The sequence below is a fragment of the Poecilia reticulata genome, linkage group LG9 (assembly GCF_000633615.1).
Source record: "Poecilia reticulata strain Guanapo linkage group LG9, Guppy_female_1.0+MT, whole genome shotgun sequence".
Taxonomy (NCBI): Eukaryota; Metazoa; Chordata; class Actinopteri; order Cyprinodontiformes; family Poeciliidae; genus Poecilia; species Poecilia reticulata.
In genome coordinates, this window is record NC_024339.1 from 22,043,850 (window position 1) to 22,068,383 (window position 24,534).

At 41.0% G+C, this 24,534-nt stretch overlaps 1 protein-coding gene across 3 annotated transcripts in view; it reads right to left on the reverse strand.

Moving 5' to 3' along the window:
• The window catches only part of emid1 (EMI domain containing 1), a 63,569-nt gene that overhangs the window by 6,729 nt on the left and 32,306 nt on the right, over positions 1 to 24,534 (reverse strand). For all 3 annotated transcript variants that reach the window (XM_008418647.2, XM_008418646.2, XM_008418648.2), the window contains exons 4-12: positions 12,311 to 12,400; positions 12,143 to 12,204; positions 11,906 to 12,038; positions 9,938 to 9,982; positions 9,733 to 9,840; positions 6,553 to 6,669; positions 920 to 1,009; positions 592 to 644; positions 403 to 465 (exon numbers count right to left, since the gene is read on the reverse strand). In XM_008418647.2, coding sequence (XP_008416869.1) covers positions 403 to 465; positions 592 to 644; positions 920 to 1,009; positions 6,553 to 6,669; positions 9,733 to 9,840; positions 9,938 to 9,982; positions 11,906 to 12,038; positions 12,143 to 12,204; positions 12,311 to 12,400 — 761 coding nt within the window. The remainder of the gene's footprint in view (positions 1 to 402; positions 466 to 591; positions 645 to 919; positions 1,010 to 6,552; positions 6,670 to 9,732; positions 9,841 to 9,937; positions 9,983 to 11,905; positions 12,039 to 12,142; positions 12,205 to 12,310; positions 12,401 to 24,534) is intronic.

The window sequence follows — 24,534 nt, forward strand, 5'->3', positions numbered from 1 at the left end:
GCTTGGGTCAAATGTTTTGAGCATGTTTCTATAAGCTTGTCACTACAGTTTACTGGAGTTTTGGTCCATTCCTCCAGAAAAACTGAGTCAGCTTTGTTGATCAACTTGTTCTCCCACACCATTATAACTCTTCCCACAAATCTTACACTTCACTGAAGATAGGGTTCTGTGATTGGCCTTCCCAAAACATCAACTTCGATGTCCTTAAGTGAGTTCGTAAATAAGTTGGCTGAACGGTCAAGGTTACCGTTCATTCGTAAGATCAATGTCCATCAGAGTTGCTCCATTTCCTCTTTGTTTCATTAAACATAGCTTGGTAGTTTATGTAACAGAAGAGAAAGTAAGAACCTTACAGATTTGCTTCTTGGCTTGATGAAGGTATATCTTATCTAAAATACTCACCCTTTCCCCACGATCTCCTTTTGGCCCCACTGGCCCTGGTGCCCCAGGTGTTCCAGGTGTCCCCTGTACTCAGGATGCATTCAAGATGACATGTCATTTTAAATATGATTATATGTATATGTTTGTATAGCAGTAAGTCAGACAGTGCTAAGTGCAAGTGATAACTATGTTGCATGCGAGTTAGCTTACGTTCTGTCCTGATGGGCCAGGAGGTCCTACTGGGCCTCTGGGACCTGGGGGACCTGTGTGTAGAAGCATGGAGTCATTGTTTCTGTCTGGTGAAGACGGCAAAGCTCAATCTGACATGTTTGTATTTCACCCCTCCGCTTGAAGGAAACCTTTCGAGTTTCATGAACTCATCCTTCTCAGACGTCAATGACCAATAGTGAAAGTTGGCTAAAATGTATACTGGAAGAGCTTTGCATGCAGAGGTAGTTTCAATTATAGGATGTTTGAATGGTCACGCAGATGTTTTCCAGCAAACCGCATAAACATTCTGTAAACAATAAAGGCTCACCAACAGGCCCGGGAGGACCCTGAGGTCCGGGAACAGGCAAACCTCTGGAGTCATGGAAAGTGTTGGTGAAGAAGGGATCTTTTCCGCTATCTGAGGATGAAAGACAATCAATGAATCGTGGAGTTTCTGACAAAAGGAAAAATAAAGTCCAATAGTGATGTGATTGACTCCCTCTGTCTCCCAGCCCAACATGTAGTTGTGCTTTGATGTAAGGCATTTTATTGTTGCTCTGGCAGTATATTTAGGGTCTATATCCTATTGAAGTATGAATTTCTGCCGCAATATTAAGTCTTTCACAGCCTCCAACAAGTTTCTTCCACTATTATCCTGTATTTAGCTCCTTCTTGCCATTACAATCCGACAAGCTTCGCTATACCTATCAAAATAACAAAATTAGCCTGATGCAGCCGGCACCATGCTTCTTTGCGGGAACAGTGCCGTGTTTGCATGTTCCATAAAGGCAAAAAGATACATTTAAACTATACTTCGAATAGATTCATTTATATAAACACCCATGTCTTGGTAAACTTGCAGTTGTTCTACGCTCCTTCCATTTTCAGATGTTCAAATCGTGTTTTTTTTATACTCTAACCTTGATATAAACATTTCCACAACTTCATCCCCGACCTGTTTGGTGTACTGTTGATAATGCTCTCAAACAAAACCCTGAATGGCTGGATTGAATAAATTATACACAGATGGACTTGATTTAGTAAACTCTGAAAGTAATAGATTGCACTGAATTTTATTTTTGTGTATCAGGTTACTGGGGGATTGGGTGACACTTTATATGAAGGGGTGTGCATAAGACTGACATGACACTGTCATAAACGTGACATACCTGTCATGAACATAAAGAAGTCTTTATGAATGTTTATGACAGTTGTCATGAAGTGTCATTCGGTAAATAATGACACTTTTAATGCAAAGTTGCTCTAAAAGTTACATTAAAAGTCCATTAAAATGTCAACTTTGCATGATTTTGTAAATTATGATAATTTAATGCAAAGTTGGCATTTTTAATGGACTTTCAATGCAATTTTTAGAGCAACTTTGCATTAAAAGTATCATCATTTACCAAATGACACTTCATGACAACTGTCATAAACATTCATAGACTTCTTTATGATCATGACAGATGTTATGTCGTGTTTATGACAGTGTCATGTCAGTCTTATGCACACCCCTTCAAAGAAAGTGTTACTGAGGATGGATACACATTTCATTACATTTTCTATTTATACATTTTGAAAACCGTTTTACATTACTTTGTGTTGCTGTGTCACTTCAAATCGCTGTGTGGTTATAATGTGACAACTAGATTACCTTTGCATTGCCGTTCTATACCTCACTTTTGGTGAGGTGCTTTAGTCAATGGATTTTTTTCTATGTGCTCTAGAGACATTTGCAAAACAAATGCAATATACACTTTGTGGTTTTTATTCAACATTTTACGGAATCTTGTGGATATGAGTTCTGGTTATATAGCTTCATTTGAAATTTCTGCATTCAGCTGTAGATATGACTTAGTTTGTCATATCTACGCCTCTCAGCAAGTTGCAACTGCTAACAACTATAGGTGACTGGCCACAAGAATCAAGTTGATAATTTTTTACATGTAAATTTAAGAAAAAAAAAATTGCAGAGTTATTCTTCAATTTTTTTTGTAGATATCCTTTCTGGGCTGTTTTGTAAATCTAGTTTAATGTGACTTTAGAAACTTCTGTGAGTTTTCAGTGAAACGTCGCTTTGACAACTTGATATGACCTCTAGAGGGCAGTATTTTCCAACCACCCCCCCACCCTAAAATTTCATGCAGAGCTCAGCAAGGCTGGGGGCTGAACTAAACTGCCATCAAAAGCATCCTGGTCATCATTAAAACCAGGTTGGATGGCAATTAAAGTTTAGTCACGTTATGTTTAAAGGTCTCCATATATTTTATGTGGAATTCACTCAGTCAAACCACATGGACTCACAGCATTTGAGCAAGAGGAAAAGGGTGGTAAACATGTGTGTGATGAAGGAAGTGTGTGGCTGCTGGGTCATTTTATTCTAACAGGAAGCACAGATCCAATCACAGGCCTGAGACCTCACAGATACTGAACGGACAGAGGAAAAGGAAGAAGAAAATGATGAGGACGGCTGACAGCCATAAACATCCTCCCTCTGCCTGAGGTGCAGAAACCACTAAGGGATCGGGAGGAGAGGTGACACCTCTCTTTTCTCCCCCCATTTACAACATGGCGAGGCTTAGTTAGATGGATTAAACAAGCAGACGCTTCTAACACTGACATATTCCCACAGTCATCTTCTCTGCTGCTGATGCACATCCAGTGACCAAACAAGCCCGTGTTTTCCAAAGGAAGCTCGGTGCAGACCCGCCCCCACCGTTACTTTGATGTGAAAGAAATAGCTCACAGTTTGGAAATCATCATGCCCACCCCAGCGCCCCCGCGGCTCTCCACAGCGGAACCCAGAGCTTACAAATCTGTGTGTTGCATACTTTGTTTTACCACCGGACCCGAATGTAAAACCCACCCATGTGTTGACCTTGAAAGAGCCCATCCGTCTCCCGGCTCCCCTCCCTCAGCTGTCTGGACGGCCTACATCTGGAAACCGTTCAGTGACGTTGGCTGTGGACAGGTTCCCATCTCAGAATAGGAAGTCTGCGCTAGTTTTGCAGATTTTTGTATCTGGTAAAACACTATTTGATTGTGATTTTCTTTTCTGGTAGTGGAGCAACGTCAGAGGAAGCAGGCAGCAGCTAAGAGATTGAAACCAATCTTCATGTTTTTGTATAACTTCTGCCTTTTTGTAAAGAGAGTTCTGAATATAATGTTTAAATTTAGTAAAACTGTGCCACTTTGCTTATGAAAACACCTAACTAAAGATTTGTGTTAATGAAGATTAAAGCTTTTATTGCCTGAACCTAATAAAAAACCTTCATCCTTCTCTGACATGGATGTTTATTCATTTCTTTAATCATCGTCAGATTCTCATTTTACCAATCCTTTTGTCACCCTGTCTGAGTCACTCTCATCATGGTCATGTAAAAAAAAAAAAAAAACACACACAAACCGCAAACCCCCTATTATGGCTTAATCCTTTCACATTATATACCAGGTCTTGGGTGCTTTTACATCATTCAGCAGTGGATGTGGAACCAAAAAGGTACAACTTGCTGCAGTCATCTGCAGAAGACATATCAAGAACCATCTATGCTCGATGCAAAATGGACACAGTCATTCTGAGTTCATTTGTCTCAAATCTTAGTCTGCCATCAGGGAGATTGAGGATGCTCCTCCAAATGCATCAAACAAAGTCAAATCCACCGTTAATAGGACTGCCAAGTTAGCACACATTAGCTCACACGTGATCAGCAAACGAACAAAGAAGACGAAGTGTTGTGTTTTATTTATTGGGTTAACAGTGCACTGGTGCCATTGTTTCTTTTAGAAAGTTTAAATTTATTGTGCACCTTCTACACTTTGAATCTAGAAGCCAACTCAGAACTTCTTTGCTTAACAACAATGGCGACTTAACGAAATGCCTCAATATGCAAAACAGTGAGACATATTTATGTGTGTCAAGGGGGCATAAGTGGGCGTTAAGGGACATCCCACAGCGATGAGCTCTAGTGTAGGTAGGTTTTCCACATCCCTTCTGTAAAAGCATAGTTATTTCATGCCAGTTTTGGAATGACCTTGATCACAAGATGCAATTAACATGTGAGATCACTGAAGTAAAGGACGATCTGAAAGGCGCTTTGGTTGCTACCCTGCCAGTTTCCCTGTTGCTCCGAGGTTGCTCTCTTGTGCTGCTATGGATGTTTTTCAAGGGTTTTTTTGTGCTCTAGTGACCTTTATTTGACAGTGATCTGACAGAGAAGTGGGTTGTGTGTTTTTTCAAGTTAAGTTTGTTTTCTGTCATTTATTATACTCACACAAGACTGTCTTCCTTCTCACTTGCATTTGGGTCGTCAACAACTACACTGCATAACAAACCTGTCACCTCTCCTTATCTTTTGTCTAAAGAAGACAATTCTGTAATATATATTTGACCATATATATTTGAACTTCTGACTGATATTCATTAATTATAAGTCCCTACAATCTACATTAAGGTTGATTTCTATAGTACAGCTTTTGTGATTTTATGTCTGTGAAAAGCGCTTTATAAATAAACTTTACTTACTTAATTACTCACTTACTGTCCCTCACAGGTGGCTAAGCCTCCTCATCCTGCCCGGTGAATCATTCAAACAAAAATGACTCTCTGATGCCATTTCAAATATTTCCTGGATTTTTTAAAAAATCTATTTTTAGAACAAACCGCATTGATGTTATTACTGTTAAACACAAGTGTTGTAAAAACTTTTTAAATATGCCACATCCTATTTCTTCCTCTCCTTCTGCAGTTTATCTCATCTTGTTAAAGAGCATCTGACGAGCCAAGTTTATGGCAAGCAGAACAGGACTGGAAATTAGCAAAAAGGGTTTTGAAAACCCTGCAGAAAGCCAGGGGAAGTATTATTCTAGATAGCTGTAAAAGATTACAAGAAAGCTTGACTGCTTGGAAGCAAGGTATAACATAATGAGAGGGTGCAATCTGGGTTTTTCGTTCTAATCAGGGCCGGATTTAGGAGGATGTAGAGTTAGTTTTGGTGCCCTATCCACACAAACTTATTTTATGCATATAAACAGAAAATCGATTAGGTGAGTGTCAACTTAAAGGTTGTCAGACAATATTCACCTGAAAATCTAGTTTTTGTAAAACAAACCTTGCATTTGTCCTCATGATAATGTCCCCCATTAACACGCCATCATGTCTACCTTCATCCAAGTGGAAAACAACTCCTGAGTTGTTTTCCACTGTTACAGATGTTACAGTAACTACACAAGGCCTGTTTGCATAACGCACAAACTGAAATGCACCAGAAACGGAGAGAATGTGCTTAAGCTTTGCTGCTGCTGTGCTCGACATGCATGGAGTCAAGAGTAAGATTATAATGGTATCTTTATTTTCAGTGAGTTGTGTATTGGAAACACAGCTGTGAAAACGATGCCCCTCTTCTTCTTCAAACAAATTTTGAGACCAGACAAAGACAACCAGAGTAAATACAATTAAAAAAAGGTTTTTGTGATCTTACAGTCTGGGCAGGACAACAAAGCAATTTCTAAAGCTTTGGGACTACAGTATATTTCAGTCAGAGTCGGTTTAAATAATAGAGGTGACATGGAACAGTTCTCATCCTTTCCAGGAGTGACTAGCTGAAAAAAGGTTCCTATAAGACGATATTAATAACTCATTCAGGAGGTCACAAAGGAACCCAGAACAGCATCTAAAGTGCTGCAAGGGCTTATTTGCCTCATTTAAGGTCTGTGTTCCTGATTCAATAAAGAAACTGAGCACAAACGGCGTCCATGCTGCAGTTTCCTAGCCAAAACCCCTTCTGACCAACAAGAATGTAATAGTTTTATATTTGCCACGAATAAACAAAAAAAACAACAAAACAAAACCACAAACATCTCCATGTCGACAATACTCGAGACCTTTGGCAAAATAACTTGTGGACTGACTAATTTTAGAAAACAAACATCACATAAAACCCAACCCTGGAAGCGGTTGCTTACTGTGGTCGGGTTCTGGGATGCGGGCGCCGGCTGGCAATGGTGGGCCTGGAGGCCCAGGCGGCCCGGGCAGCCCTGGCAGACCTCTCTCCCCCGGGTGTCCAGGTGGGCCGCGGGGTCCTACAAGAACGGACAGAAGGTGACAAATTAGCGACAAGGGACATGGTAGGACTCAGTCTTGATCTCCTTTGCTCCGAGGCATGTTGCACTGCAGGCTGATGATGAATGACTGGCGAAGGGAGGAAAAACTATGACAAAGAACGGAGAGGGAAAATATTAGCCAAGGTGTTGATACAACTTGATGGTGTCTAGTTGATATGAGACTACACGTGCACATATGGAGTAAAGTTCTGGGCTTTGGGGGAATAAAGGGCACAGTGTGAATTGATTAAGTTTGTTACTCTAATTAACAGGGGGGTCATTAACGAATCTGTGCGAATAACTTGGTGGAACCTCAACTCAAATAAACAGAGTTAAAGTCAAGTCCACAATATCAGTCTCGTCCACTGAAAACCTATAAGCCATAATTTCATAGCAACTTTAATGCTTGAATAGGAATACAGTACAAGACTGAAAGCTCTGAGCAGAGGAATCTGGAGGAATATGGGATTCCTAAATGAAAAGTGTAGAGGAGCCCAGTTCACAGGAGCCTGTAACAGGTTTCAAACAAGCGTCCAGTGAGAGGACCCTCTCACTTACTTTAGTCGCTAATTTGAAGCTGGAAAAAGCATCACCACCATCTGACCTCATTCAGGCCATCACCTCTGTCCTTCCATCTCGTCAACTCTGAGGCAACTGTCAAGTAAAGTCCAGTAATTACTGAAGTGCCTTGCAATGTTATTACAGCTTTGACTTTTTACACTTTGCGACTTGTTTCTGTAAACCTTGATATAAAAGAAAATCTCCCAGCATTTTGGCCGCTTCTCTGAGATATTAAGTCATCTATAGGACAGTGTTTTACGTAAAAACCCCAAGCAGCCCTTCAAAGTTAATGCAACACATCGGGGAAACGGTTGAAGTTTTTCCTGTACAGTTTCAGTCCCCTGCTAGTTCTGAGGGATGCTGTGACAAAATATGATAACATATTTACAACTCAAAGTTCACTTTTCTCTTCTACTTTAGTAATTTATACATTACACTGGTCACATTTTACCCCTGTGTTTATCTTTTACTTTAAAAGAAAGACAAAAAAAAAAAAAACCTTTCGGATCCCCATGAAGTAATGGAGACAGAAAAAACAATAACACAGCAGGCATATGGAAATCATAATGGAGCTGGGATTTGTATATGTACAGCTCATGCTTACTTCAGATTGAAGTCACATGGAGCTACTCAGAAAGTGGGTTTGTAGTTCAGGTTTCACTCTAAATCTCACTTTCACCTAACAGCCAACGCAAAGACGGGTTCATATGTTAGTCTGAAAGGAGAAACACTCCCTCTGTGATCCAAAGCAGAGGGGTAGCAGTCGATAGCAAGAGCAGATGTTGTGGCACAACTTAGATCACCATTTACTTTAGTCTTTACAGTTGCAGCTAAAGGTAGACTAAATTTTTCTCAACAGGTCATTTGTTATTTGTCCACAAGGAGTAGTGAGATCTGAAAGGAGAGATTGATGATTTGGCTCGGCTCCATGCTGATGACAATGACCAGCAGGACACAGACGTGTGTGTGTGTGTGTGGGGGGGTTGTGTGTGTGTGTGTGCGCGTGTATTGTGTCTCACAAAAGTATTGAATCCCCTAAATTTTGTCATATGTCTTCATGTCGTAATGACGCAACTTCAAAGTATTTTGGTGGGAGGCGTTGGGGTTATGTATTTGACCAACATAAAGAAGTGCATAGTTGTGAAGTGGAAGGAAATTGAAAAATAGTTTTTCAATATTTTACAAGAAAGCCTGTGTGGTTTTGTTTTCAGCCCCCTTCATAGTAACAAATACAGCCGGACAACAGCACACACATGACAAACACCAGAAAAGTAAGGCACGCAATTTAGAAAAATTCTAAGAAAAATTTAAAACCTAAACCACTGCTTTAGGTTTTAAAAACTTAAAGCAGTGGTTAAAAATGTTTACCATTCAAAATATCAGTCAAACAAGAAAGATGGTGCAACTGCAAGCTTAGTAAGACATGGAAGCCGACAGCTACATAAGAATAGCGCTTACATAGAGAAACAATCATGGTCCATGGTATCTGATCTAGCACCCAGATCTATTAGGAGTGAACTCCACAAATCTGGCATATCAGAAAATTGGTGACATGAAAGTCATTAAAAAAAAAAAGTGTTTGTTATTTGCCACAAGCCATGTAGAGCAAACAGGTGGAAGATGGCGATCAAGCCAGATGAGAGAAAAGTTAAACGTTTTGGCACAATATGTTAAAATGACCTAGTCAAAGTCTAGACCTAAATCCAACTAAAGCAAAGTGTAGTTCACAAATGTTCTTTATCTAATCTGACTGAGCTTGAACTAGCTGGCAAATAAGGAAAGGCAGAAACATCGTCTTCAGATGTGCAAAGCTGGTAGAGACATTCCCTTATGATCTGCAGTTGTAATTACACTGGTTCTAAAAGATACAAATTCAATAGTGTTAAATGCATGCAGGCTACATGTTTAATTTAGAAAAAATGCTTAAAATACGGTCATTATCCTTCCACTTCTCAATTATGCACTACTCTGTGTTGTGTTGGTTGCAGAAAAGCCACTTGTACACATTGCAGTTTGTGGTTGCTGGAAAAAAAAACAATCAAGAAATATGTCAAGGGGTTGTGTCCTTTTGCGAGGCACTGTAAAAACTTTTAGCAGTACTTTTAGAAACAAATAACTTTAGATGCAAACCAACAAAGTGTAAATTCCCTGAACAGCCAGCAGACCTCAGAGGCCGCTGGAATGTTGCAGCTTTCAGTACTGGAGGGTCTTCAAGCTGACCAAAGACCAAAACCATTTCTGTGACAAACATTCTGGAGCTGAACATCACAAGTCAGATTTATCATCTATTGTTTCTGCTGCTTTGTGGTCAGGACTAATCCATTCAGTCATCTAGTTGCATTGACAATAACACGAGGTCTAAACAATTGCTCTGCAGAAGAAAAAAAAAAGAGTTTTTGTCTAGGGCACACAGAGAGCTCACTGTGCTTAATAATCAACTGGTTGATCTTAGATGTCTGTCTACCTTTGGTCCTCTGTTACCTGCTGGTCCTGGCAGTCCCTTCGATCCAGGAGCTCCAGGCGGGCCCTTCGCTCCCACATTCCCCGGAGGCCCACTGGGACCTGGCAGCCCTTGAGATCCTGGCTTTCCTGCGGGTAAAGAAACAATCAGGAGTAATCACGAATCCCCTCACAGGTTTACATCCCGAATGACGTCAGCTGAAACGCAATTGCAATTACAACTCACCGTCTCTGCCAGGAAGTCCATCTCTGCCCTTTTCACCCTGAGGACCTGAAGGAAAACAGGGAGATGCCTTCATTTGGAGGTTCATGTCTGTGAAAAAAATCTGAACTCGAGCCACCTGGAGAAGATGAAGTGTAAAATCCTTGGAGGCATTAAGTCCATTTCTGTCCAAGTAATAGCTTTCCTGTGAAAGCAACAGATGTCTGTAGAGTAGCATTGCTCTTATGATTGTGTATTATTAAAATGCTGATTTCAAAAATGTCAAATAAGCCTGTTGTTTACAGAAACTTACATTCTGTAGTTTCTGACTGGATAGCTAACATTAGGAAACATTAGATTAAATTATGATTTATAACAAAGGCTCTTTAAAACAACAAGAGCAAAAAAAAACATGAAGCTTTTTTGAGCTCTTTCAACTTATAAGGCAGATGAATAAATTCATATCACCAAACTAAACTCAGCAAATCATCGACTATTTCCTCATTGTTCTTCTAGAAACTAGTACAAATTTCAATCTGTGTTGCTGAGATTTCACGTGATCCACCAAAACAAAACAGAGCATAAATGTGAAGGACAATAATAGATGCTTCTTTTTAATTTCAAACAAAAATCTGTAGCATGCTTTTCTGTTCAGCCCCCTTGTTTTGATACTTTCTAGAACCGGCTTCTGCTACAATTACAGCAGCAAGTCTCTACCGACTATTCACATCTAGAGCTGAGCTGGACAATATAAATAATACATTGCAGATATTTCTCTTTCTCAATTATGCTTCCAACTCGCTCTGTGACCATTAGTATCTTGGGAACTATAATCTGTGTCAGGTGAGGGCAGCTTCTGCTGGGTGAATATTACAAAGTGGATAAAAAAAAGTCTGATCAAAAGACAGCTGGTTTTCAATCTAAGCCGTCCTTTGTGATGTTATTATTGAACACTAATGTTGCAATGATGACAGATTTGGAATATAATGAGCAGCCATAATCCAGAGAATGAAATTGTTGGAAAATGTCTTTGAAGCTCCATTTATTTTTACTTATGCTTGTACTTTGACTATACCGTTCTAACAAATGAATCTGCTTTGATGTAAAGCAGTTCACTGTAGCTCGGCTGTATGTTTAGTGTCGCTGCCCTGCTGACAGGGGAATCTCAAGCCCAAAACGATTGCTTTGAGTGGATTTTGTTTAGGGACATCGGAGTAAAGGGGGCTGAATAAAAATGCTAATCACATCTTATGGATTTGCATTTGTTAGTTTTTTTTTTTTAACTTTTAATTTTCCTTCTACTTCACATTTGGGCTTTGCTTTGTGTTAACGTGTGACATACTCAGCAATACACTTATGAACGGATACGCTGTATCTCCATAGAGCCGCTGGTTGGTCTGTTACGACTGTGTAAACCTTCTGGCATGCAGAAACGGAGTTAAGCTTTTAATTAAACACAATCACAATCATCTTTTGAGTTTCAGCAAGAAACTTCTGCTACTGTGCCAATATCCTCACGCTGCTGCAGTTTTATGCTTCCACTTTGTCAAAACTATTTTCTCCAACAAAAACAAAAGCATTTGCTGGAAAAACACACAGAAAAAAGTGTGTAATTGTGCTCAAAGCAGCAGATTGCAACACACCCACTTCCACCCTAATGGTCTAATTTCATGTAAATAAAATCTGTGCTAATAAACTAGTTAGACTAAACAATACCTAACGGTTTTTCAGACCATGTGGTTTTTGATGTGCTAATCGCGTTACATGCCTGAGTAGACACGCAAGGATCTTGCTTTTGTGAACGGAAATAAGTGTTAAAAGCACAGGAAAAAGGATGTGAGGAAATAACTTCAAGCAAAAGTAATGATCATATTGGCTTGAAAGAATAGAAAGCAGGGCTGTTTTTTTTTATAAAGTTTTTTAAAAATTATCTGCTCGACTCTAAATAAAGTAAAATGTACATATTCGACATCACACAACGCCATGGGTTACCTGCAGGGCCCTGCTCACCAGGGGCTCCCTGCGCCGACACGGCCCCCATCAGCAGCGAGGTCTCTGGAGACGTTTCTCCTTTGCTTTGTAGGTGGCGATGTGACGTGCTGCCCGGCGCTGTGAGCAGCTGCACCTGGGACGGGAAAAAAAACAAAAAAAAAAAAACAGGTCATTTGATAATATCTTTTAATAAAAAAGGCTTGTGATCTTGCCCAGTGATTCAGATACGGCTTTCACCTTTGCCTCCAATGAGCTGAGCTTTTCACTCAAAGCTGTGATTCGACTGCAGTTCAGACAACCTGAAAGCCAGAAAGTACGTGTCTTCAGCTGCAGGATGCAGGCGCTGATGCATCTCTCTGTCATCTTGTTTTTATGCAGGAATAGGAACATGTTCACAGCTCTTACTTGAGAGTGCCTCTCCTGTGCGTGCTGGCGGACGGCGTAGTGCGGAGGCTCTCCTGACTGCCTCTTGAGCTACAGCCAGGTTCCCTGGATCTGTGACAAAGGACAAAAAAAAAGAAAAAACAAAAAAATTTAAAACATGATTATTAGTTGTGGAAAATTGTATATCCCTGATAAATGGCAGCAAAATGCAAACATACCCTCCCTCTGTAAAATGAAGCCAATTTGCAAATGAAGTGACATAAATCTGATTCTGATTTAACAAACCTCTGAGGTCTTCACTGGCTGTATGCTGTATTTATGCTGGGACGACATTACACACAGCTTTTCTGCCGGTGACTTCTGAAGGCTATGAGAAGTGTTGTATTTTATTTAAGGGTAGCAGAACAAGAGGAGGATGAATACAAATGCAAAAAAAAAAAAACAAGACCACCACATTTTAGACTTCTATTTGTCCCAAAAAGCCATGCATCAGTTTCCCTCTAAATGCTACCTTGTGTTCTGCAATAAACAATCCCAAAATGTGCAATAAAGTTCGTGGTTGTAAGGTGACAATTAAAAACGTGTAAGTGTGCGCAGGTCAGTGTGTAGCTTATTCCATCGTGTGCTGTTTTCTATCCATCAGAGAAAGCCTTTCAATTTGTCAAATCTTCCCGGGGAGAAAAGAAATGTCGAAATCAACCGTGAGTGCAGCACCTCGCGCCTGTGCTGCATTTCTCAAAATTCAAACTGCACGCTTGCTGCGTGTCCTCGCTACGTTGTGCACCGTTTCCATTGTTTCCTTATGCAGTTTTAAATCTGCAGGGTTGGGGACTTGAGGCATGTAAAGAGAAACAATAGATCCCTTTGTGAGAAGAGAATGGGCTGCCTCAGCTCTCGTTCTGTCTCCGCTTCATTTCTACAGAGTGTAGGAGTTTGTGTCCTGAGGTGGATGTTTTGAATGGGAAGACTTTTTGTGGAAACGCCAGACTGATTCCATTGTCCAGGCGGGCTTTGCCCTGGTTGGCCCAGGTGCTTTTAAAACAAATAAGAGGCTGGGTTCAGAACCTCATTAGCCACCAGGAAGCATGTCTTTCCTTTCAGTGCCCCAGCTATGCCAAGTGCTACACTGAGTGAAGCTATAAAATAGCACCTGCAGCGCACAGCTGAGGCAATAGAGCCGCACTCCCCTCGAACAGCTCCGCTTGACATAGCTGCAGATGCCGTAATCCGCTGCAGGAAATCCGAGAGATTATTATCACACGGGAAAAAAAATAAACGTTTTACATAAACTTACAAAGAAACAGCGGCGAGAGTGATCTCCCAAAAAGTTTAAAACACAATGCACATGGCTCTGGGTAAATTCAGACTGCTCCAATTATCCCCACCTCGCCCTCACCTCTGTGCTCATGATTTCAGTGTTTGGGGGTTGTCGGGCATTTCTCAGCGGATTACATGTGTAGACAGACTCAAACAATCCACGACTTGAGATTGAAATGTTATGGCATGAGCTCTGCGTGGCCCCCCTTACATGTTTCAGGAACAATATAAACTCTTGCGCCGAGACGAGGAGAACACACATTCAGCCTCCCCTCCTCTCTCTCGCACGTCGGTCCACATGAGGGAAAGCTGCGGAGACAAAGGGAGGTGTGTATGTGTGTACATGTGCGAGCGCATCCCGCAGAGCCTCCCCGCAGAGTCCGGCTCATGTAGACGGCTGCTTTCAATTACAGAAGGAGGGGAAATATAGGTCTTACTCCTCCCCCTCGCAACAGAACCTCTTGTCCTTTAGAAGTAGAGAACATTTAAGATCGACGTCCCCCCCAAACTGAAGCTTTTGTGGAAGGAATTAGGCTTTGACACAAAAACCGCTGCCCTCCCACTCTGCTGCAGCACCAAGACGTGTGAGTTTATCTGCACCTCTGCAGACACAGACAGAGGATCACCCGGCATCCATTGCTCTGCCGGCCGGCCAACAACAACATCATTACACCGTATCGGCTCTTTGATCTCGCTTCACCTAATTGTCCCAAAACTCAAGGGGTCGAAGAAATGTGATAACGTATTTGACCTGCTCAGGCCCCGGTTGCCCCAGTGTCCAATCAGCAACCGAGCCAGAGCTCTTCATTAGAGATACCCCTGCGGAGAGTGCAGCAGGCCGGAGACGGCACCTTTCCTTATCTCGAACACGCACAGAGCGCAGAGATTCGCTTGCAAGCACTTCCCGGAGTGATCTTTGCTCCTGACGGAATATCGGAGAATAACAAGCGAGATGTGAGGGCACCAAGTTAATCTTTTCCACTTTCATAATTACTGTGTGTGGTTAAGAAAATATGAAAGATGACTCATGGGGCTGTTGTAGCAAAGAGATTAACCTCCAAAGAAGTTAAGACATTCTGTGAAATAAAAACAAGGAAAGAAAGTACTGGAATTTAATAAAAAAAAAATACTACAAATGAACTCTGCTTCATTGGATTTCACACACTGTCCTGGAAACTTTGATTGAACTGTTAAAGGTTTGTTCTGAATAAACCCTGATTCTCACTCATTTTAGATAAAGACTTTTTTCAAATTGCTTAAGCTGTACCTTTAAGCTCCTCCTTTTCGAGAGGCGACTTATGCGCTTTGAGCTTTCCATTGGAGATTAATGTACACAATGGGGCAGGCAGCGGCTCTTGAAGGAAAAATTTAACCACCAGCTGCAGTCAGCAGACACAGCAGAGAGCTCAGTCCTGATCCATCTCTGTCTGGTTGATTAGCTGAGCTCAGCTCTGCAGCATCATTAGTGACCAGGTACTGACAGCCAGGCGAGGAGGGGAAGCGTTTGTCTCTGTCTCCGCACCAGACGCACTAATGTCTGCTGTTGTCTTTACACAACACAGAGACATGAGGTCTGTTTACATTAAACAATTGTTCACAGAGAGATCCTTTTTTTTGTTTCCTCTCAAAACAAGAGATGAATAAAAATTATATAGAGGTCTGGAAAAAAATTGAGAGACCACTGCACTGAACTCCACTGAAAACCTCCTGGTTATTCCTCCAAATATTGATTCCTGAATTCTTCCTGAGTTAAAACATTAGTATTGATGTTTCTAAGTGATTATGAACTTGTTTTCTTTGCATTATCTGAGGTCTGAAAGCACTGCATCTTTTTTGTGATTTTGACCATGTCCTCTTGTATTCTAAAAGCACTGCTTCCTCATGTTTAATAATGAAATATGAATTAAATAATCATCTAATCTTATAAGTGTTGGGATGTAGATGTGTAGTAAACGATGAGAGTTTGGAAAATGACTCTAATCAGTGACACAGATTCGAGTTTAAATCGAAAAGTTTAAAAAAAATTAGAAAATGTAAAGCTGTGCCTTCATGCAAAGAATTTCAATCACCAGAGAGAGCCATATGGATTATTTATTTAGCATGGACAGCAGGACCAACACACTCGGACATATGCCAGCTGGTACTGAAGCGTATCAGAGCAGGTAATATTTTCGCCTCCCATTCTGTTGACTGGTCTCAGTCGGGTTATCTGGAAGTCGTCCGAAGAGCCAAAACCTGCATCTAGATCCCGGTGTTTACAGTTCTTTCCCAGGGTCTTGAGTTTCTTTTATTAGGTGTTCCGCCTAAATGTTAGAACAGACTTCGTCATATCCTGACTTCAGAAACAAGCGGTCTCTGAGGCCGAGAGCTCATATTGGGGAGGTTCAGCTGTAATTTCAGGCGAGAAAGAAGCTCCGTCTTTCTATAACAGCTGGTCAGACAATTGATCCAAAAGTTACATGCAGACTTCCACAGAGTTTGAGCTGAAAACAAGCGCACCCCACAAGCCAGGTAGCGTCCATTGTTTTATATAAGGCCGGGTGACGAGCTCCAAATACATGCTGCAAGCAAACCCGCACTGGGACTGAGGCGAGAGCATGTGGGGTCGGAGAGGTTTTCACCTCATGTGCACACATCTCACCTCATCAGTCAGCAACGACGCACAGCATAAAGGAGGGAGACTCACCGTAGCACCCAATCATCACCTTACGCAGAAACATAAGTTACTTCCAAAGCAAACATGAATGAAACACGTTTCATCTGGTTACTTCACCAGTAATGGATATAAATGTTAGATACATCTGTGGATCTGTGTACATACGTATTCATGCATTCAACTACTAATGTTTGGGTAAATGTTGAACCTTCACCGTAAGCTTCTGGGAAACTTCTGGCTAAATATTTAGCTACTCTTGACTAAACATTTAACTACTCTGGTTCACTAGTTTAATGGTTAGACCTGGTTAGACAAGTTTAATGTCAGGGGAACATGTTTTCAACTGGCTTTGGAGAGGCTCAGTAGGCCATTTCTCATCTGAGACGTCACCATCTGAATATTACTTTCCTCCACATATGAAAGGAATTTGGTTAGGATGTTCAGCAGCAAATTAAAAAGAAAAAGGGTGAAAATTTATTTATAAACTGGAAGATGTCGATGACTACAGTGAAGCAATGTGAACATTGTCTTGGATTGATGAGGTGCTGAAGAAGAAAAAAAGCAACTGCTCCAAAATAACATTTGGTCCTTCTTACAAGGACAAACCAAAACTTCCTTCAGGAGGAAAATGCTATGATCACACCAGGCAAGTACTGAGCTATTTGGGAAGAAGTATGTTTGTTGACGTCACAGTAAGGCTTTCTACACTAAGCCAACTAACAAGCATGGTGGTGGCCACATCACGCTATGGGTCTGTTTTGCTGTCAGTAGTGTTGATGCATTTGGCAAAGAGGATGAATTAAATGGCACAAAAGACCACTAAATTAAGAGGTTGATGGTTGAAATGTAGAAAAAGCTGATTATTTGAAAAGGACAACGCAGATCGAACTGGTTTTGGAGTAGCTAAAGCCAAACAACAATGAGCTTTGTGAATGAAATCTGCATTAAAACTGGGTCCCTGCCAGAAAAGTAACTAGTTCTCTACCAATTCTGCCAAGAAACATGCTCAAATATTCAACCATAATAATGTCAGTGGGATATTCACAACAATAAAAGTGTTTTTTTTCCTTCTTCTGCCCACATTTGAGATCGTACATAGGTTTTTCACCTTGTGTGGATCAGAAAATATCCACCGTGAATTTAAACTTCTGCATTTTTCTTTTAAAAAATATGGTCATTATTTTCCCAGAGTTCAAATAAATCATTAAAAGTCCCAAAGTGTTTGCTGCATACACGATGAACATCTGATCAATACGTTAAGCGTCTGTCAAATGTGCAGCCAATTTTTTCGCCTGTTTTCCAACTGAATCAATTTACTTCAGAAAATGTATCTTCTTACTGACTATAAATATTGTCTGTCTAAATTTACATTTACTTTTTCTACACTTTTTTTTATTTGATTCTGTCACAAGTCAAAAACAAGAAACTTTTTGCCTTTTCTTGTAGATACATTGAATTCAAGAAACCAGATGCAGAGCTTTTGCCTAAATTCAAACTGTTTAAATATTTTAGCAGCCCCTCTTTGACAACTGAAACTGAAATAGGAAGAAGCAGTCTAGTGGTTAAGCTGAATGTTACATGGTGTCTTATGTTGCGTAAAAATTATATAAATAAGATAATTTCAACTCTAAAATCTTTGGTCGTGCACATCGCTTGCAGAGTTTCAGAACATCTGCACCCAAAGTAAACAAAACTGACTAACTGTACATGCTGGTGTTCACTTTCCGAGCGTCTGCTCTGCAGTGCTTACATCAGTCTTTGCAGCCCATCCAGGTGTGCTCACACATACAGCCTCTAATCTTCCACAGGAAAAAGGAGGGTCTCCAGCCTTTCCTCCCTCCTCTCCATCGAGCTGACTCTACCTCACCTTTTCCCTCACTCACTCTTTCTCCACTCTCTCTGTTTTTCCAACACATTCCTTCGGCGATGCTGATGTCAGTGACAGGCGTCTCAGTCTGACCGGCCCTCCCGAGCAGGAACTGGGATGTAATTACACAACAGTGCAACAGTGCTTCCTGCTTATTAGATTCCCCAGCAAGTTTCACCATGGAAAAAAAAAAAAGAATGTTAGCAATCTACACAACAGACAGCAGGAACAGACAGTCTGAAATACCTGAAGGGTACTTCTAGTTAGTAATTACAGGCAAATTGAGCTTTGTTTGAGAAGCACTCACCACCTTCAACTCTAATTACTGGTCAGAATAGATCTGCCTCTTCTGTTGGGTCTCTGTTTGTAGCAAGATGTTGCGGAAATTGAAGAAGAGGGGCTTAGGTTCAGAAAGAGTCATAAAAATGTTTTTACACAATAGAGCAAAAAAAAAAAAGGAAATTATTAAAAAACCTTCATGTTGTCCATATGTTATAAAAAAAATAAAAACTTCAACCCTTAGATGCATTGTTAAAATGGAAGCGGTTCAAACTCTGGCATGAAAGCAAACATTGCTGCGGTTTGTGTAGCGTGGCTAAAATTAGTGGTGGGCGCTGTCAAACTGCAGCATGCGGATTTGACAAACAATCTGGTCAGGGCGGGCTGCACAAACACAGACGCTGACACTCCTCACTTCTATTGAAAATGGAACAGCACCTCAGAGGCTCCTCCTGTACAATCCCTTGGTAACATTCATCTGGTTTCTCATCCAGAAACATCCAAATGTTGCATCTTTTCTTTCTTGGAACATAAAACAGGGCACAAAAGCAAAAAGTCCTACTTGTTAAAACTATCCATACAGCGATGGTGCAGGCAAGGCGGCCATATTGGCGTACGTGCTGCATGAAGGTGTCATTCATCAGTCAGATATTCATTTATACAAACCACTTAACCTTAGCCTGAACCTACTTCTAATGGTAATCATAAAAAGTAACAGTTACAGTTAAAAAAGAAACCTGATTAAAAATGAAATTTTACAGGCCGTCTTGAAACACCCATTCATCCGTCTTATTGTCGTCCACTTTTCCATATTAGTTCACGGGAGCAACAGCTTCATGAGGGAAAGTCGTGTCTTTCCAGCAAACTTCATTTTGGTGGATCCCAGGAGGTTCCTGGACGGGAGCCCCGAGTCTGCTCAGGAATCTCTTCATATTTACTGGGATGCAAGATGTCTGAACCACCTCTACTGACCGCTTTGGATCAACGGTTCGAGTCCCTCTATCGTTCCAGCCTCATTATGAAGGGAGCTCATTTTAGACATTCCTGTCTGGGATCTCGTTCTTTTAATAATTATCCAGATGGACCGGTAAGTTGGAGAGCTATGCCTTTTTTGGCTCAGCTCGTTTTTCACAACAAAACACAGAAGCGGCGTCATCAGCGTTGCTGCAGACGAAGTCCCGGTTGGGCTAGAAATCTCCTGAGCCATCGCTGCTGAACAGGATACTTTAACTCCTTTGCTTGAGGCAGAGACTCATCTCCAGATTTATATTTGGCTTAACTACGTGCTAGAAGTTCATAGCTTGAAGCAACTAGAATCAAATCATCTGCCACATACAAATATGAGGTTACAAAACAAGCAACTCAGAAACTCAAATTTGTTCCAACCCCCACTGGAGAAGAAGCTTGGCTTTGTGCAGAGAAGATGGAGACAGTTCCTCCAAACCCACACAGGTAACCCATCGTCTTGCAGCCTCTCCCAAAGATGGAGGGAAGCATAAGGCTTTTCCACACCCATGAACACACATACGGACCGGGGGGGCTAACCTCCCATGAACCCCTCAGCATGTGTGTTTTTGTTTCAGCAAGGAGGCTCAACTGTAATTTGTATTTACCATTTCCATCAAGAGTTAGAAATCTACAAAATCTCTATTTTGTTACTGCCACTGATTTTGTAACAAAGTTAGGCCTGGGATTGATTTTGCTTCCTTTCTGCAGATTAGCCTCCTTTCTTTTTGTTTCTTTCTTGCTTGATTGCTTTATTCCAAGCAAACGCAAATAACTCCTCTGCAGAAAGTACATCTGTTTGTTTTTATCCGAGCAGTAAATAAAACCGTGCTCCAACAATGCAGGTTTTCTCTTCCTAATTTTGGCCGCACCAAACGCGAGCATAATCAAAAATCTCTTCTGGGTACGTTTGATTTTGTTTTGAATTAAAGGGGCTTTTTTTTAATTATTTATTAATAATAATTTATTATCATCCAGAACAGAACCAGCCTTCTTTATCGGGTTGTCGAGCCTTTTGAGGTCCCTGGCTCTGATGCTGCTGCCTCAACAAATGGCGGCAGAAGCGATGAAACTCTCAGGGGTTGCAGATCTCTGATCTAGCAGATGAAAACTGTGATCCTGTCTCAACAAGGCTGAAGCTAAAAGTGCAAAACCTTGATTTATAATTCATTTTTTTAAGTAAAACTGTGAAGATAAAAAATTTTATTCGTCTGATTGACCACTAAGTTACAATTTCTGTGACGTATCAGCATAAAAATGGATATTGTATTATCTCTTTAGAACCGAAACCAGTTCTACTGGGTTACTGGCCCCTGAGGGCCCCTGAGGGCCCCTGTCTAAAACTGCCCATAACTGCTTATGCAGCGTTTATCAGAAATAAGTTATTTTTCCTCTAAGGCAACAAAAAGAGGGACCACAGCAAATCCAGCAACATCTACTTCGCATGCTGATGGATGCAGTACTTTTCTGATATTGACATATTCACATTAGTGAGGCTAATGTTAAGCTTAAATAGCGGAGATCATAAAGTGGAGACATTTTTCCATCTCCGTTCCAACACTGAGCGTATTGCTGTAATACTCAATGTTGAAGAAGTGGCTCAATAGTCTTTAAAATTATTTATCAACAATTCAAGATAACACGTTCTTTCAAGGACCGAGATTCGGCGCAAACAGATTTTTTTTTTTTATGACGATTAATGTTTTGGAAATCGTCAAATTCCTAAAGTCCAGTCACATGACGTTCATTTATTGCGAACACTAAAGCTCTCTAGATCCAGGAAGCTGAGAAATTACTCAAAGAGAGTCACCGAGACTAAAGCATCTAAACAAACAGCTGAAAAGACTAAACAGTGAAAGATGTCGAACTGACCAACTGCAATGACGGTAATAGCAGAACATCATGTAGAGTTTATACACCGCTGCCCTCTGCAAAAACATCCTGTAAAAATCCTGGCAAGCAGACGTCTCACTCCGACTGCGATGATTACCCATACAGGAGTTTACACACATTCGGGCTCCCAGACTGAGCTGCAGCCAAGCAGTGAGAAAGCCAGTATACAAACTTTTATCTAAACACTCTGCCCCGTGTCAAGCGCTGGTGCTGAGCGAGTCAAAGTTTTCTCTCAGTACAGACAAGCTAAATCCAGCACACAGCTTGTTTATTCAAGTTTGGTCTGAAAAAGCATGTTGCCACGACGGCCAAATGTAATTTCCCCACTGCAGTGTGATTTGTATGCGAGAGCATAAAAAAGGTAAACTCTTGCTAAGTGAGACCTTTAATAGCCCGTGTATTTTCACCGTTATTACCTGCGTAAATAACGAAAACAATGGAGTCTCCTGCAGAAAAGAAATCCATGACAACCAAATACAATGCTCCAGTTAAATAACACTGACTGCGCTGGTAGCTAAACTCATCCATCCTGAGCCAAAAAAACAACTTTTAAACTGAAAGCTGGGTCAGCTCCCCTTCTGGATGATGTCCTGCTTCAATAGCAAACCGTAAACCTGCCTCTGTCTCCAGGGCTACAGATGAACTGACTGCAGAGCACATGTGCTGCAAGACGAGGTCCAAATCTGTCATCACTTCTGTTTTAGTTATCCTTATGATTCAGCGTCTTTCAGCGAGTATCTTTTGTCCACTTCCCCAACCATAACAAATGATTTGATCCTCAGCTTAGCCCTCCTAAGACAAGATAAAGTTGCAATGAAGGTATCCAGCGAAGCTCTGAGGGCTTGTCCCACAGGACATGTTAAGATGCAGCAGTCAGAAGAATCCAAGACTGCCCGGATGTTTCACTGCTTCACACTTGAGAGAGATGCAGAGGAATCTGTGAGAGCATGCTATCATCCCCTCATTGTAAATACGTCTGTCTGCCAACATAAGCAGCGTGCAGAAACAAAAACTCCCCAGAGTGTTGAGGTCAAGCAGGAACATGTTTTATCTTAATCCGCTGGTGAAATGAATTGCGCTGGGCGACTATTTCGTTGCTGATGGACTTATTAAAGGATATATATTTTTAGAACCAAAGCCTTAGTCGATGGGTACACATTTGTGAAAATCTACAAAAGTTGCGATCATTATGTTTCTTATCTTGCCATGTGTTTTATTATCTAACTGTGTGTGTGTCTTGGGGTGAATGGTATTAAATGTGCAGCACCCTAATGGGTCAGGTGAGAGTACGTTTCTATTTGCCCTGGTGTCAACATCCTGTTTTCTGGTTTTACACCTTTAATGGTGAGCTCCAAAGTCCTGCATCCTGCAGGTTTCAGTTCTTTCCACCCGAATCAAATGATGGTTCAATAAAGGCCTCTGCAGAGCATTAACATAGTTGAGCCTTTTAAATCAGCTGATTTATCTAAAACTGGCAGAATGACAGCCTTTGAGGATCGGATCTGGACACTCATAGTTTGCCATAGACAAATCTATGACTGCCTCCAAGATAAACCAGAAGGTTCATTTCCTACATTTGATTACATACATAATTGAAGTGTGGAAGAAAAATAGAAGAAATCACAACACTGTCCATGTAGAGAGATCAGTAAGTCTGTTAATCAGAGACAGTTTACCTACAAAAGACAGAGAGAGAAAAGTTATTTTATGAAAGTTTGTATCCCTGATGTTTTTGTAACTTTTGTCGTTTAAAACTAAACGTTTATGGGAGTCGGCTTAAATAATAGACAGCGACAAGATGTCTGGAATCAGTTCAGGCTGGAGGAGAATTTGACGGCAAGTCCATCGGTTTCAGGTTGGGCTGCTTGACTTTCATCTTCAACTCCGTGAAGGAATCATTTGTGTTTTCTTACCGGACTAGGACATTTTGATCTTGTTCGAAGCAAGAAAAGAAAAAGAAAATGAAACTTTTTGCTGTATTACCTCTTATCATATTGTCTTTACTGCACCCTTAGTATTAGGAAGCACAAAAAGATTCCCCGACAGCAGATAGATTCCTGCATTAATGCGAAGCAGACATGGCGTCTGGCCGGTGAAAACAAACCCAGCTGTTTCTAAGCATCAAACCTGCAGGTTGTTGAAAGACATCCTCTGTTTTGGATTTGCTTAAGGTTTAATACACACAGAAAGATGTGACTCAACAGTGGGCTCTTAAAACCTCTCACCTAGATTTTGCTCATCTTGCCTCAAATGGAAACCTTGTGAATGCGAGATAAGAAATTGAAGCATGGAGTCCTCACTAAAAACATTCAAAAGTAGGAGCAAAGAAATAAAAATGTAATTTATTGGGTCAGGTGATCGCACCGACTGATGATCCGTCTCTCTGCCTCGCAGTCACAGATGTGAAAGATCTCAGAGCGGCGGCAGAGTGCCAGGATCAACATCATGACCTCCGAGCTCCAGGTTCTGTGAGGGATTGATGGTTCTTGTGCATGCTGCTACTGCACAAACCTCACAATGAGCAGCATAATGCAAATACATGCTTTATATAACTGGGTGGCCAGAGAGTGACCACTGAACTTTGCATAACACATTTATTACCTTTATACTACAAGGACCACAGTTTAAGTGGAATAAAGTGATTGTTGCAATAGGTGCCCTGCATAAAACCAGTTTCCTATCGACGTATTTGGAAACTCATTGGGTTTCGTTGACCTGATGTAGAGTTTTGCAACAAAGACCATGAAGCTCAGAGAGAATCGTGACATTCTCATCAATATTTAATAATATCACAATATCATGTTCTTCTTATATCGTGCGCCATTAGTCGAGACTTTCGGCGTGCTGACAAGACAGCGCCTTTGTACTCACGATTGCTTGGAGATGCACACAATCCCACTGGAGCAGGGAGACTGCAGCTATAATTAAAGACAGCGTTTAGCTCTCTCCTCCTAGAAGCAGTAGAATATCAAAAAAATGTGTTCAGGGGAGTGGTGCTGGGATCACACCAGATGTGGATTTGCTGCCGCTAATTTGTGGACTGCAGATGTTCCTAAAGCTCTTGGAGGATAAAGACATCTATTTACATAAAAAGGAATTAAAAATAAAGCCCTAACATGATGCAAGCTTGTCTGGATCTCTGTAACAGGATTCATCATATATAACTCTTAAGCCATAAAAAGCTCTGATTGTTCAAGTGCTTCTATATCTTACTGGTTTAAATACATT